This window comes from Urtica dioica, chromosome 11 (assembly GCF_054948205.1).
Source record: "Urtica dioica subsp. dioica isolate 48M chromosome 11, U.dioica_male_clone48M_v1_H2, whole genome shotgun sequence".
Taxonomy (NCBI): Eukaryota; Viridiplantae; Streptophyta; class Magnoliopsida; order Rosales; family Urticaceae; genus Urtica; species Urtica dioica.
The window spans coordinates 7,591,082-7,604,599 of record NC_142766.1 but is presented as its reverse complement, the minus strand read 5'-3'; the positions used below and the strand labels follow the sequence as shown (position 1 = coordinate 7,604,599).

Genomic DNA, 13,518 nt, shown 5'->3' with positions numbered 1-13,518 from the left:
ACAAGAGGCGTACTTTTTCCAACAAGGAGGAACAATATGCCTATTGTTCTTCCTTTTGTTGGTGTTCACAAATCGAGCGGATACCTATATTTTTTATTTTATGTTGGATCTAATCTTATCTAGTTTGTGCCTCGAATTCATTTTCCATGATAGTATCAATTAATGTTATACGCATAGTCAATAATATCCTCCTTGCAATTAAAAAAAAATATTTTCTCTTAAGAAGTCCGCGAGCCTAAAACATGAATTTACCAAACTACTATTGAATAATAACATCACCTTCGAAATTAACCTCATTTTTGTTTGTTATGCGAAGGATGCAAGATTCAAGATTTTAAGAGACAAGGGCAAGTGAAATTGTATTTTTTTTGTACGAGGCTATTAGCAACAATCATCCATTTTTTGTTACTCGTCAAGGTAAATGTAAACATAATTGAGGACGAAAAATGTAGCTTCATTCAGATATTATCACACATACACATTGTACGGAATTTAAAACTTCATCCAAACAGAAGAGTTCAGGCATTATTCCAGTCACCTACAAAACCAAAAATAAAAACATACATTATCAGCTACAGAATATCATTGTCAATTACGAACGAGCATTTGTTCATATCTTGGGAATAACAATGAGGCATAAAGAGCCTACGTGTTTTTGACCTTCACAATGTACAATCAAAATTGCAGTTTATTAGATAAATATCAATGCATTGCTAACTAACACACAGAAGAAAATGAAAAATTACTATACCAGTTAATTCACCCAGCAATCAACTTTTATTTTACCTGGGGAATAGACCAAAACTCAAAACTCAAAAGTCTTGTAACATATATGACCTTCAACTTTTCTGAGGCAAAATAAAATTTAGCAAAAGAATCTAAAATAAAAAGGCAGTCATCTCTACTTTCAAAGAAAGTACAGTACGTATAAACAATTTACAGAGCAATTCCTGAGAAACGTTCAAAATGACAAACTCAAACTTTAAACCACAAACCTTGTTGATCAGACTTTGTCGATCACATTCACAAGCCATAAGTAGGAAAATAACAAAAAAAAAATCCAAAAGAAGAAAAAAAGTGAATATAGAAAGATAAAGACAGAACTAGAAACCTTGGCTTTTACAATTTACACATTTAATTTTTAACACTAAACTCAAAACGAGAGAAAAGATAAAATAGAATCGACGTATTCTTAGACTTAAAAGTCCTAATAATCACCTTAGCTTATTATTGTTGCTTGCTTTCATGATCACGCGCTTGACTCAGAAGCACCATCGGAGACGAGCTTAAACTCCTGAACCTCCTTAAAGTTCAGCCAAACCTTCTCCCAAATCTTCGCCTCGTAATGCTTCTTAACACCACCGTCCATGACCTCCAGGGTTAGGTAGTACAGCGTGCCTGCCACGGGCTGCTGTTTCGCGTGAACGACCCGCACAAACTCCAGGAGCGCGTTCTTCGATCGACAAACGCAGACAAAAGAAGAAAAAAAAAGGTTTCAACGACTTCTTCCACAGAATTGAAATCGAAATCGAAATCTACAAACAAACACTACTAGGATTGAGAGAGAGAAAGAATCGGAACCTGTTTCTTGTTGTGGTCTTCGACGGCGAAACGAGCGAGGGCGTCGATGTCGAGGCTGTTGCTGTCAGGAACGTCTTGGATTCCGCCGAGAGTCGCCATTTTTTTCCGATGGAGATTTGATTCCGTCTTTGAGTGTCGTTTCGTTTGTATATATTATAATTATATTTAGTATGCAGAGGGAGATTATTATTACTCCTTGATTTTATGTCTTTAAAATTCGAAAAAAATCTGGGAACCATTATCATGTGCGACGCGATGTACTTTTTGTTTTCTGCAACTGCCACCTGGCAATATCACATCCAAGAGTAATTATTTTCTTCCTCAGCTAGCAATTTGGAGGGAAAAAAAAAAGAAAAACGATGTAGCTAAATAGTTAATTTAAATTTATTAATTTACAAAATAGTCAAAGTTTGTCTTCATTTAATGAAATAACCAAAATGTGTAGCAACCTGATTTAAAAAAAAATTTGACCTCAAGATTAATTTTTTTAAAAGTGATAAATTACTTATAATAATCGTCAAAAATTGTAATTTTGGATGTCAAAAAAATTTTGAAAACGTAAATTTGATTACTTTGTTGAAAAGTTGAAACTTTGACTATTTTGCTAATCAATAAGTTTTAAATAACTATTTGTACAAATTTTCCAAAAAAAAAAAATTGGATACCATAGCAAAGTAGTCATTAATAAATACTGATTTTGCAAGCTGGCCATTAGTAAATACTGATTTTATAAATCTACGAATACCATAATTCGAAGGGATGAGAGAGAAAATTAATTGTTAAAAATTACAAGTTTATCCAAATATTTGTTTATTGGAGTAATTGAATGTGGCATTGAGTATTCTTTCGAGCTTGTGAGTCTCACACAATCACACATGTGATTGTGCTTGCGCGTCAGCTCACTGATAAATATCAAGGCTCCTCGGCCATACGTTACCATTTACGCCCAATTACGTTTTTTATTTTATTTTTTTTGCATTTTGTCATACTTTACGTGTGATTATTATTATTTTGAAGGGGCGTGTTGAATTTGTGTTGTGTGCACTTTTGCTTAATTAGTAAGAGTTCGAAAAGTAAGTCAATGGTGACATATTAAAGAAAAAAATTAAAGATCGACATATTAAAGAGAAATTTAAAGATCGTGGACAAGAGTACAACGAGTCTGTCCCACTGAATTTTCTCCATTCAAAAGCATAAGATGCGAAGATTGATCTTTATTGAAAAAAATTCCAATAATTGTTCCAATGGTTAAGGTCCCCATCCGAAAGAAAAGATAACTGTCTAAGTGGAGTAGCGTCATTTTTAAGATACCAGTATGGGTGCACTGTCATCTAATAATAAAAAGTTAAATTTATGTATTATTGCTTGGATTGTAAACCAAAAAAAATGTAAGTACATAAATAATAGTTGTAAACCATATATTTGACTATCAATAAATATATAACTCTTATATTCAAGCATTTATTTGTAGCAAGCTATCCACACACACAAGAATTATGACTCAACTGGACCTGGTATTTATCTAAGGAATCTAAAGCATACAAATTTAAAATAAACATTCAAATCTGATTTTATTAATTTCAAGGCCAGACCTAACGCAAATGAAAACATTTAAAAATTAAAAGTCCCTTCCCAAGGAAAACAAGCTGTTGAGCCTGCGAGAGGCCTCGAGGACAGCTTCTCTGCTGCCGAAAGCGCTTACCCTCACGTGCTCTTCGCCAGCTGGACCAAACCCACAGCCCGGAATCGTGATAATGTGTGCCTTCTCGAGAATCATGGAAAATATTTCCCAAGATTTCATACCCGGAAAATGGACCCAGATATAGGGAGCGTTTATTCCGCCATATGCTTTTAGACCAAGAGAAGCAAAAGTGTCCACCAATATCTTTGCATTTTCCATGTAGTAATCAACCACAGACTGTACAGCCTAATCATCAATTAAAACAGGTCAGCAATGCGAAAACTAGTATTTGCAAAGAAGCTAGTAAAGTAGGTTCTATATTTCACATCTTCCTCGAAGTTACTACAAGCTCATCGTGAATATTGGACTTACTTGGAAACCCTCGGGAGAAAGGCATGCCAGTCCACCAGCTTGAGCTATGCTCGACGCTCCATTAAAGGAAGTACACACGATTCGATTGAAGTCGTTTATGACGGGAAACCCATTTGAGTACAAGAGTTCGTCAGGAATGACTGTCCAACCGAGACGAATGCCCGTGAAGCCGGCGAATTTCGAGAAAGATGATATTTCAATTGCTACCTGAAAAAAAAAAAAAAAAAAAAAAAACACACACACACACACACACATTATCAAAGTGTCGAATTAACAGCTTATTCAGAGACTACTCGATATATAATCAGCCAAAAACCACGATGACTTGCCTCTCTAGCACCGGGAATCTCGAAAATTGAGCGAGGGCTATCATCCTTGATATAAGCCGCGTACGCGGAATCGAAGATGATGATGGAACCATTTTCTCTGGAAAACTCCACGAGTTGCTGGAGCTGATTCCACGTAGCAGCGTTGCCAGTTGGATTGTTTGGCGAGCAAAAGAAGATCACATCTGCCCTTGAAGTTCTCGACAAGTCCGGAAAGAAGTTATTTTGGGGCCCGCAGTGCATGTACTCGATGCTCTGATATTTCTGCGCACCATCTTCAAAATTTCCAGCCTGACCGATCATCACGCTTGAATCTACGTAACCCTGTAAAAAAGAATATTCATCAAGACCCGCCCGATTATTTAGCAGCAGACCCTAAAAGAAAAAAAAGTGTTACTATTATAGCTTAAAGAACAGGGGTGTGCTCGATTTTGAGCATGTCGTTGTGGTATAACATTGGGAAAAATCCAGCAAATATTAGGAAAATACAAAAAAATACGATTATGTTTCAAATTTGCAAAAATGGATATTTGTTGATCAGTTTCCAGAACGACTTCTTGCTCTCTACATCAGGTATTAACTAGTTTTTTTGTGAATGAGATACAATGATAAGGAAAAAACAATTTTTAGAGCCTTTTTCCCTTTAAAATCCATTATATAAATGTTGTTACAAGTGAAAGGCGAAGTATAAAGGAGAAACATAAAATCACATACTAAACAGGGTTAAATATAAAAAATCGTACCGGAAAGGATGGGTCCTGCACAGCTGTTTTTACATTGGCACCAAGAAGCAACTATACATATATGAAGAACAGCCTAAAATTAATTGTTATTATAAGATCATAACCTTTTGGAAGAAGAATACAAAAGAAAAAAAAAAAAAAAAAAAAAAAAAAAAAACCAGAATTAGCAGGAGAGGATACCTGAAGGCGAGTGATATCACACTGCGCACCATCTGAAATGAAAACTTCTGTATCTTTTACCAGCTCATTTCTGTAAAATACTTCGGCAATTGCCTTTCTCAGTGCCTGTTATGCAGAAAAAGAAGTTTGAGTTTAGACATAAGACATGGTAGTGCCAAAATTAGCAACTTTATGCAGACACGATAGATAATAGGTTGAATAATAACACATGTATGTCCTACTAAATCATTTTCACTGGTTCATTTAGCACAGTAATGTTGCAAAAGAAGACCCTTTCTTCCTATAGAAGTAAAATATCGAAAAAGAAGAGCCAAAAATGAGTAAAAATGAAACAAGAAAACGAAAGAAAGAATAGCATGTATACAATATTCGTTTCAAAGGCAGGAAATATATCGACAAAGCCATATCCAATTAATTTAAAGATCAAGAGGAAAATTATAGTAACAAATAAGAAGTTTGAAAGAATCATCAGCATAGCAAAACCCAAGTCACGATACCTTGTTGCCTTGCTCGGGTCCATACCCTTTATAACCAACATCCGTTGAAAGATCTCTTGCGTACTGCAAAAAAAAACTATATTGTTAGGTATTCTCCTAAAAACCAAAAATTACTGTAAAGCTCTCCACAGACACAAGGCAGTATCAAGTTTAAAAAGGATAAGACGAATCCCATACATCAGAGTCAACCAAATGTGTGTTTGTTGATGCAGAAGCAGACAACGATGTGTTTCATGGAAGAGAAAATAATAGTATATTTTGCAATATAACGATTACATAATACTTTCCCTGTCCCATCCATAAGGTATATATACAATTCTACTGGTATAGATACAATTCTACACCCGGAACACTAAGATTTTGTATAAAAAGCATTAAAAGTCTACCAGATGTTTAAAAAGTCCAATTAATTGTGTAATATTCTTGTAGTGCACTGAGAGAACCCTTCTCAAATTTAATTTGACATATATATAGCCATGTCGTAAAGGAATTTGTCAGCTCTAAGTTCGACTAAGAATCCTGGATAAACAAAACTAAAATCAGTTTTGGGTACTCACATCAGCCATGCGTGACGCTATGATTGGTGGAATTGGCCTCGTCGTATCACCAATACCGAGGCTTATCAACTTCACATCTGGATACTTCTCAACATGTTCAAGTTCTCGTCTTGAAATCTGATTTTAATGCAATTAGATCGGCAACCAAGGGATGTAAAGGGTTGAGAGATTTCGGGTGACCAACAAGTGTTTGGTGTCATTCCAATCCATGGAAATGAACGGACATTGAATTTAGAGTTAGTGTACGCATCTACAAATCAACGAAATCAGCAGAAAATGGACAATATCTCACTTGTCTGGAGGATTTATCAGAAGAAGAAGAAATAAAACTGCATGCTTCTAAGTAGAAAAGCATGGAAATGAACAGACATTACGTATTCAAATAATATATATAACTAGGAAAGAAACTATGCTTTCTGTTTTTGTTAAATAATAGAAAGATTTAGACATCAGTAAATAGTATAACTCCTTGATCTAAAAGAAAATTAGAAAGACAAAAATAGATAAATAGCCACCTCAGTAAACAAATATTCATCCCGCAATTTCTCTAAGTTCATGTTGCGAGGAACCTTTGTACGAAACCCTGTCGTAACCAGCAAAAACATTCCAATTATTATGACCCTTCATAAATATTGACAAAATAATATATATATATGTATATATATATATATATATATATATATATATGTAAATAGCTTTAGAATAATACTTGAATAATGTGGCATACCAAGCTTCTCCTTTGGGGACTTTAGACTTCTTAACAATCTAACGAAAAAATTATTTGAAACATAACTCGGAAAGTTAATGCAACGCGTAAGTTTTCATAAAAAAAAACAAATCAAAGATGAAGCATGAGAAAGGGTTTAAGCATTGAGTTACCTTGTTCTATCAATCACAGGCTTCAAGACACTCTCATCGGGCATTGTAGAAAAGTTGTTCATTTTTGGATTGTACTTGTGGTTTCATATCCTTGCGTACTTATTTATATATGCAATGAACAATAAATAATCAAGAAGACTATTCTAAAGAATACGCGGGGGCAGATAAACTAAACATTTCCCTTTAATTAAGGGGTCAAAAGATCTAGAGATGATGTACCCTATGCATATTATATATTGCCAAATAACTAATGTCAAGGCTGCTGTATTTAGCAATATTTTCCACAAAAGAAAACGTTGCATGAAAAGGATCGGTTCATGCAGTTGTTTAAAATAAAAATAAAAATTCATATAATGGTAGTTACTATTTTATCATTCATGTATGTAGCTCATGATATTCTATAGAACTCATATTGTAATGGAATACTAAAGAATCTCTCTTTCCACACCACAAAGTAAATTTTACATTCTGTTTTTATTCATTCTTTTGTCCATGTTTTTTACTAATGCAATGGATGGAAGGTTTATCATGGTTTTTTTGGTCCTATTTTAAGGTAAGTACTGAAAGATGACTTCCAATCCATAAAGATCTTGTCAGCTAACAAAGTATGTGCATTACCATTCTGTCCACTGAGTTTTTGTAGGAGTCTTTTGGACCTTCTTAAACATGAACATATCAAAACATGCAATTTTGTATATAGTGGACACATAATGGAGCTAAACACAAAGATTTTTGAAGAACCAATAGTTGACAAAATAAAAGCCTACACTATGTTACTCCATCAAGCCATTTTCAAAAGAGATGTTATTACTTGAAATAGTTTTTAGAATTTGGCAAGCAGATTTTAACCATTAAATGTTATGAAATCACAAGGTAGTTTGACTTGGTCCAATGCATGGAGATAAATAAAGTATTTTTCTTTTCCTACGTACGAGATAAAACTTATGAGTTTTCATGCTGTCTTTTACTGAAAATAAAGTGTGGAAAATGACTTACGGTCAAAGGATAATTTGTAAGCTAACAAAGAGCAAGAATTCTCCATTCTGCCAATTAGAGTTCACTGTATGCGTGGTTCTTATGGACATATAAAAACCTAAGCACAGGTAAATACACCCTTTTTTTACTTCCATTGAAATATTGAGTATATAAGCTCAAGATAAACAATTAGACTCAGTATGTGTTGCATCATAAGCATAATAGCCTGCATTGAGAAGTCTCATCAAGCCATTGCCAAAAGAGATCTCAAGAGTAATGATAAAAGGCCATTCAGAATTAGCAAGCATGTAGTTTAGGCAAACGCCATTGACTCATGTGCTCTTTCATCATAAAGTGATTCGAAACAGCACGAAAGAGTAAGTTCAGACGTTTCATGAGGTCCCACATTCCACAAGGAAGCTGCGAGAAACTTTCTTATGATCATCAAGATAATACATCACTTTCGTATTCCTCATTTAAAACTCAAGTATGTTCTCTATCAATCAAGTTTTCCACAAGCAATCAATAATTAAGCTTTATCACAAATGAAACAAGGACTACATCAGATAATCTCTTAATATAATTATCAACTTTCTGCAAAATGGAAGAATGCAATACTTAAAAATGAAACATATTTTTAGGCTGCATATAAGTCCACATGCACACGAACACTGAACAGTAAACTTCCAACAACTTTCTCATATGCATCCAAAATGATGCTCCAATGGAATACGCATGGGTTCATATTTTAGTATCCATTCACACCAGCACCATAAAAGGAAAGCAAAAAAAAAAAAAAAAAAAAAAAAAAAACACCAAAGCCAAACATTTCCAAGAAAATTCCAATCAACTAAAGCTCAAGCCACGTGTTTCGAAATTGACTAAGAAGAGGCTTCCCAAAGTCTGCATGGTGTGAAAGTCTATACCAACCATAAATAGAAAAATAATGTGATCTATCTTGACCAACAAAAATTGGATATTTTGTAAAGAAGATTCATGTCAACCATTGACAAGCAAATAAAACTACATCGAAAACGACTTTCTCGACTTTGAGCCGAAGGAAGAAAATTCATGCACGAAATTATATTCTCTATTGAGCAAAATATTGACTAGACACCCAACTTGAGCTATAACAAAAAAAAAAAAAAAAAAAACAAAAAAAAACAAAACAAAACAATAAAAACAATAAAAAGGTCAAACACCATCTAGAGCATACTATACACATTAGTCTTTAATTTCAAAACCAATGAGAAAAGTTATATGCCAAGCATGGCCTTGACCCTCAGCAAAACCCAACAGCCACCATTAAAATTGCAAACAATAAATAATAACAATGATCCCAATAATTCATAGAGCATTATTAAAATATCATAACAGTAATAAGTTCATGCATCAGAGTTACACATTTATTAAAGAAAGAAACGAGTGAACCTGTATAACAGTATGTTCCAAACCTCTGATAACAGCACAAAGAATTCCAATACAAATACAGAATACCGGCACAAAGAAGTCGCGATATCAATCAGTGTATATGATAACAAGAAAAATTAGCAACGATAATCTAAATAATTTACAGACCATCATTAAAATACCAGGAATCCTCACGGGACATGCCATTACTTGAAGACCAATATTTTCCTGTGATACAAACAAGCAAAACTTAATCAGTCAACAGAAAAAATTAGATATAAAAAGGATATTCAATCATACTCATTAAAATACTTATAAAAAAAAAAAAAAAAAAAAATTACTCAGCAAAGTGATTACCCCCAAAATCAAGAGCCTTACCTTTCCAAGTGGAAAAATACAAAGTGAAGTGTTGTGAGACATCGAGCAAAGTCACTGTCGAATTTGCAATTACCGAACGAGGAAAACCGACCAATTCCATCTGGAAGCCCAAAATGTCAAGCCTGGAAATTATAAAAGAGAAAACGTGGGAAGTTTGAGATATGGACATCATACATCGTATGTATACGTATATATAGCTACGGGTGGTGAATCGATAGAGAATTTTGGTAGTGGTTCGATACTCACACGTAACTTGACTCTGCGTAAAATCCATATCCAAACAGATATATCGCAGTCTCTTCACCAGCTCAAACTCCTTCCAAAAGTAGATTCTTCATAAGGACTTTTGTATGCCGAGACAGAGAGAAGGAACGAGAATGGCTTAACTTCGACATTTTCCCTTTCTCTATATCGTAGTCATTCATTTTCCCGACCGTACTTCTCACCCCCGCCGGTTGTTTGTAGATTAATTGCGAGGACTTGCTAGCAATTAGCAAAGTTGTAAGCCGGTTGTTTACTATTATTTTGCATTTTAACTATTAGCAATTAGCAAAAGTTGTAAGTCAGTTGCTTATCATTATTTTGCATTTTACCTATTAGCTTAACTAAACTACTAGCGTAGCAAATTAAATGGACCAATTTTTATTTTTTATTTTATTTAATAAGTGGGAATTGAATAAAAAATAATAATAAAATATTAATTATTGATATGTGGGATAAAGTTAAGCTAGTAGAGTGATTTAGCTTACCAGTAGAGAACAAATTTGCTTATATTTGTTGTAGCTTAAATTGCTTATGTGGCAAGTTAAGCAAATATGGTATTTGTTTACCATTCAAGATGCTCTTACATGTTTTTTTGTTATTTTACTTCTAGAGGTTTTAATCCTAAAACTATCTTTTAATTTCAACCATTTCGTAGTAATTTTATCTTATAGACAAATATATATCGAGTTTTAGTGAAATATCGAATTTACTATTTAATTTTTAAAAATATCAAATGTGTACATTTTGTTTAGTGAAATTTGTTGTAACTAACTAAATTTGTCATTCTTATTAGGGGAATAGCTCAAGTTTCATTTTATTAAGCAAATAGCCCATATTTTTTCTTCAGACCATAATGTCCTTGGTAAATTCGCGAATAGGTTAATTTAATTAACCTACTGGAGTGAGTTAGGTTAATTAACTAACTTATTGGTTGAATATTAGTTTAGGTTCTGATTTTTTTGTGAGTAAAGTTAATTTACTAAATGATTGAATTCGGAATTAGGTTAATTAATTGAATGCTTTGAATATCAATTGACTTAAGTTATGATTTTTGTAAATTTTTTTGTGAATTTCAAATCCTTCACGAATCAGTTTATTAATTAAGCTAACTCACTCCAGTAGGTTAATTAAATTAATCGATTCGCGAATTTACAAAGTGTCTCTCCTCAATCCCCTCCATCGCCGCCGATTTCCTCTCCGCCGCCGATTCCTCTCCCCCCGCCGATTTTCGAGTCAATCTGAGCCGTCGATTCTCCGAGCATCGCCGCCGCCGGAGCTCGACGGAATCGACGTCGTCTATGGCGGATCTTGACGGCGTTTATGGCGGATCTCGTCGGCGACGTTAAGGATCAGCAACGAGGATGGACGACGTTTGGCGACGACGCGGCGGCGTGAAATGGATCGGCGGCGATCGGCGGCGTGAAGTGGATCGGTGGCGTGAAATAGACGAAGATGAGAACGAGTTTAGGTTTAGGTTTTGGGAAAATTGAGTTTTGCTCGTGTATATGAGGGTAATTTAGGTAGTGAAATATTAATTGGACTATTCACTTAATTTATTCAAACTTGAGCTTGCCTCCTAATATTGATGGGTTGATTGGGCTAGTATGCTCACTCGTTTAAAATTATAAAATTATACAATAAAATAAATATTTGTACTACAAATGCTTTTTTATTGATTTTTCATTAATGCTGATTGTGATATTTATATGTAAACTCTATACTTTTATTCATTCGCGCATTATAGTTTCATATGTAATTTATTTAAAAAGAAAATAAAAAAACAACTACTAATCCCCATTTTTTAAATCGAACTAAATCAAAATAGACAAATAATTTCATAAATACATCTCGAACTGCGACTTTGATTCTTGGGTTTCACGCTCGAATCAATGATTCTAATAATTTTAATGTCGATTTTTATTATTTCCTCTGTTTGTGCTCTTCACGATATTTCAAATTTCAGAGATCGTTGTTTTTATTTATTTATTTTTTACAATAAATTACATATAGAGCTATAATGAGCTAGTAAATAAGGAGAAAATAAGGTTTAAATATCAGAGTCAACATTAATGACAAATCAATATAAAAAATATTTGTGGTACAATTATTTATTTTAGGGTTATTAAGTTATATAGCCAGACGGTTATAGTGAATTGGGATATAGCCCACCTTTCGTTAATTTCTTGTAAATAGCCAAGTTAACATTAATAAAATACTTATTTAATCCAGCCAAACATGTAAAAAAGGTAGTTAATAGGCTGTCACGTATGCAAGTTGGCTATTTACAAAGTATTTACCAAAGGTTGGCTAATTTACAATTCCTATAGTTTAGGTGGCTTACGTAGCCAATTTTTTGTTTATTTTATTATATAATTTCGTCATTTTAATTAAACACGTAGTACAAACTTGACATTTTTGAAAATCAAATGTTAAACTAGATATTTCACTTAAACACAAGATATATAAGTGTCATTTTCACATCTATCTATTACTTACCTAAGAGAAGGGATGCACATTGCAATCGAAACCTTTCGTTCTCTCAGCGAATTCGACACGGTGCAAACTTCCTCTCTCTCTCTCTCTCTCTCTCTCTCTCTCTCTCTCTTTTTTTACTTGAAGCGTTGGCCACACATCCTGTAAGAAATGTGTTAGGCTTTTGGTTTTCCACTTTTCATTGTAAAAGCAGTCCTAATTATTATAGACTCATGCTGGTAATCGGAAGTTGAAGCCACAGAAGGAAGTACTTAAGTGTGTGTTTTACTCATAATATTATAATGTTTTTACTTTTTTTTTTTTTAAAAGTTATTAATAAAGATTAAATTCAGTTTACATATTAGTACATTCTTTTAAAATTTTAGCAGTTTAGTCCATTTTATTTACCATCTAAATTTGATTTTTTTATTTTTTTAATTACTTAATAAAAATTAACGGAAATGCATCTTTTCATCAAGTCTAATGAAAATTTCACTTCCGTTAAATAATCGAAGATACTAATTTGCTTAACGGAAGTGCGACTTTCACTAAGAATTTGGGAGACAGTTTATTAGAAACGGAAGTGACACTTCCTTCCTATTACCAGGAATTTATATAGACTAATGCAACAATCCCTACATACACATATACGTATATGGATAGATAGAGTATGTATTATAAAGAAAGGCAAAATTACTTACGAATCAAACATTTAATATTACCACTATATATAATACTCGACCTCTTATATGCTTTACTATTTAAACAACTCATTTAATTATTAACTTGGCTAAAGAATTATCTATATCAGTATATATTTGTGAAATAAAAGAAAATATATGCATGTATATCTATATGCTATTATAGATCAAACCAAATAATCATTAACGCACATAACTATTAAATATATTTGATATACATATTATATTTGTGTAAACTTTCTATGTATATGAAATAAAATTGAAATCTAAATTATATGTGTATATATAATTAAAAGTTGAAAATATAAATGAAAAATGTGAATATCTAATTACTAGAAAGACATATTTAAATTTAAATTTGAGTAATGGCTGTAATGAATGGTACTTTGTGAAATCAAAGATCAATGTGAGATGAACATTAGCATTTTTGGTGACTACAACCAATTATAGTATAGACATGTGAATGTAATATTGAAATTGCCATCAAATTCTCTTTACACGA

At 33.1% G+C, this 13,518-nt stretch overlaps 2 protein-coding genes and 1 long non-coding RNA gene across 5 annotated transcripts; all 3 read right to left on the bottom strand.

The window, feature by feature from the left end:
* Positions 1 to 381: 381 nt before the first annotated feature.
* Positions 382 to 1,785, bottom strand: LOC149380958 (cysteine proteinase inhibitor-like). The gene is made up of 3 exons (XM_089601737.1): positions 1,582 to 1,785; positions 1,219 to 1,453; positions 382 to 538 (listed from the first exon to the last, which is right to left on the bottom strand). The coding sequence occupies exons 1-2, from the start codon at positions 1,678 to 1,680 to the stop codon at positions 1,250 to 1,252; spliced, it is 303 nt and encodes a 100-aa protein (XP_089457863.1). The 5' UTR covers positions 1,681 to 1,785; the 3' UTR covers positions 382 to 538; positions 1,219 to 1,249.
* A 1,186-nt stretch (positions 1,786 to 2,971) lies between these two features.
* On the bottom strand, positions 2,972 to 8,933 carry LOC149380957 (aminotransferase ALD1, chloroplastic-like). 3 transcript variants are annotated; one of them, XM_089601060.1, is made up of 11 exons: positions 7,813 to 8,931; positions 6,817 to 6,914; positions 6,647 to 6,702; positions 6,453 to 6,520; positions 5,938 to 6,054; positions 5,381 to 5,443; positions 4,884 to 4,988; positions 4,704 to 4,754; positions 3,960 to 4,284; positions 3,635 to 3,837; positions 2,974 to 3,508 (listed from the first exon to the last, which is right to left on the bottom strand). In XM_089601060.1, exons 2-11 carry the CDS (start codon positions 6,876 to 6,878, stop codon positions 3,200 to 3,202), a joined length of 1,359 nt encoding a protein of 452 aa, XP_089457186.1. In that variant the 5' UTR covers positions 6,879 to 6,914; positions 7,813 to 8,931; the 3' UTR covers positions 2,974 to 3,199. The 3 variants fall into 3 exon arrangements, with proteins under 3 accessions (XP_089457187.1, XP_089457186.1, XP_089457188.1); XM_089601061.1 differs by having other exon boundaries at positions 2,972 to 3,508; positions 6,665 to 6,702; positions 6,817 to 8,933; XM_089601062.1 differs by lacking the exon at positions 6,647 to 6,702 and having other exon boundaries at positions 6,817 to 8,931.
* A 52-nt stretch (positions 8,934 to 8,985) lies between these two features.
* Positions 8,986 to 10,026, bottom strand: LOC149380956 (uncharacterized). Its single transcript, XR_016293807.1, has 3 exons — positions 9,826 to 10,026; positions 9,580 to 9,701; positions 8,986 to 9,429 (listed from the first exon to the last, which is right to left on the bottom strand). It is a non-coding gene; the product is annotated as an uncharacterized LOC149380956 (long non-coding RNA).
* Positions 10,027 to 13,518: the final 3,492 nt, after the last annotated feature.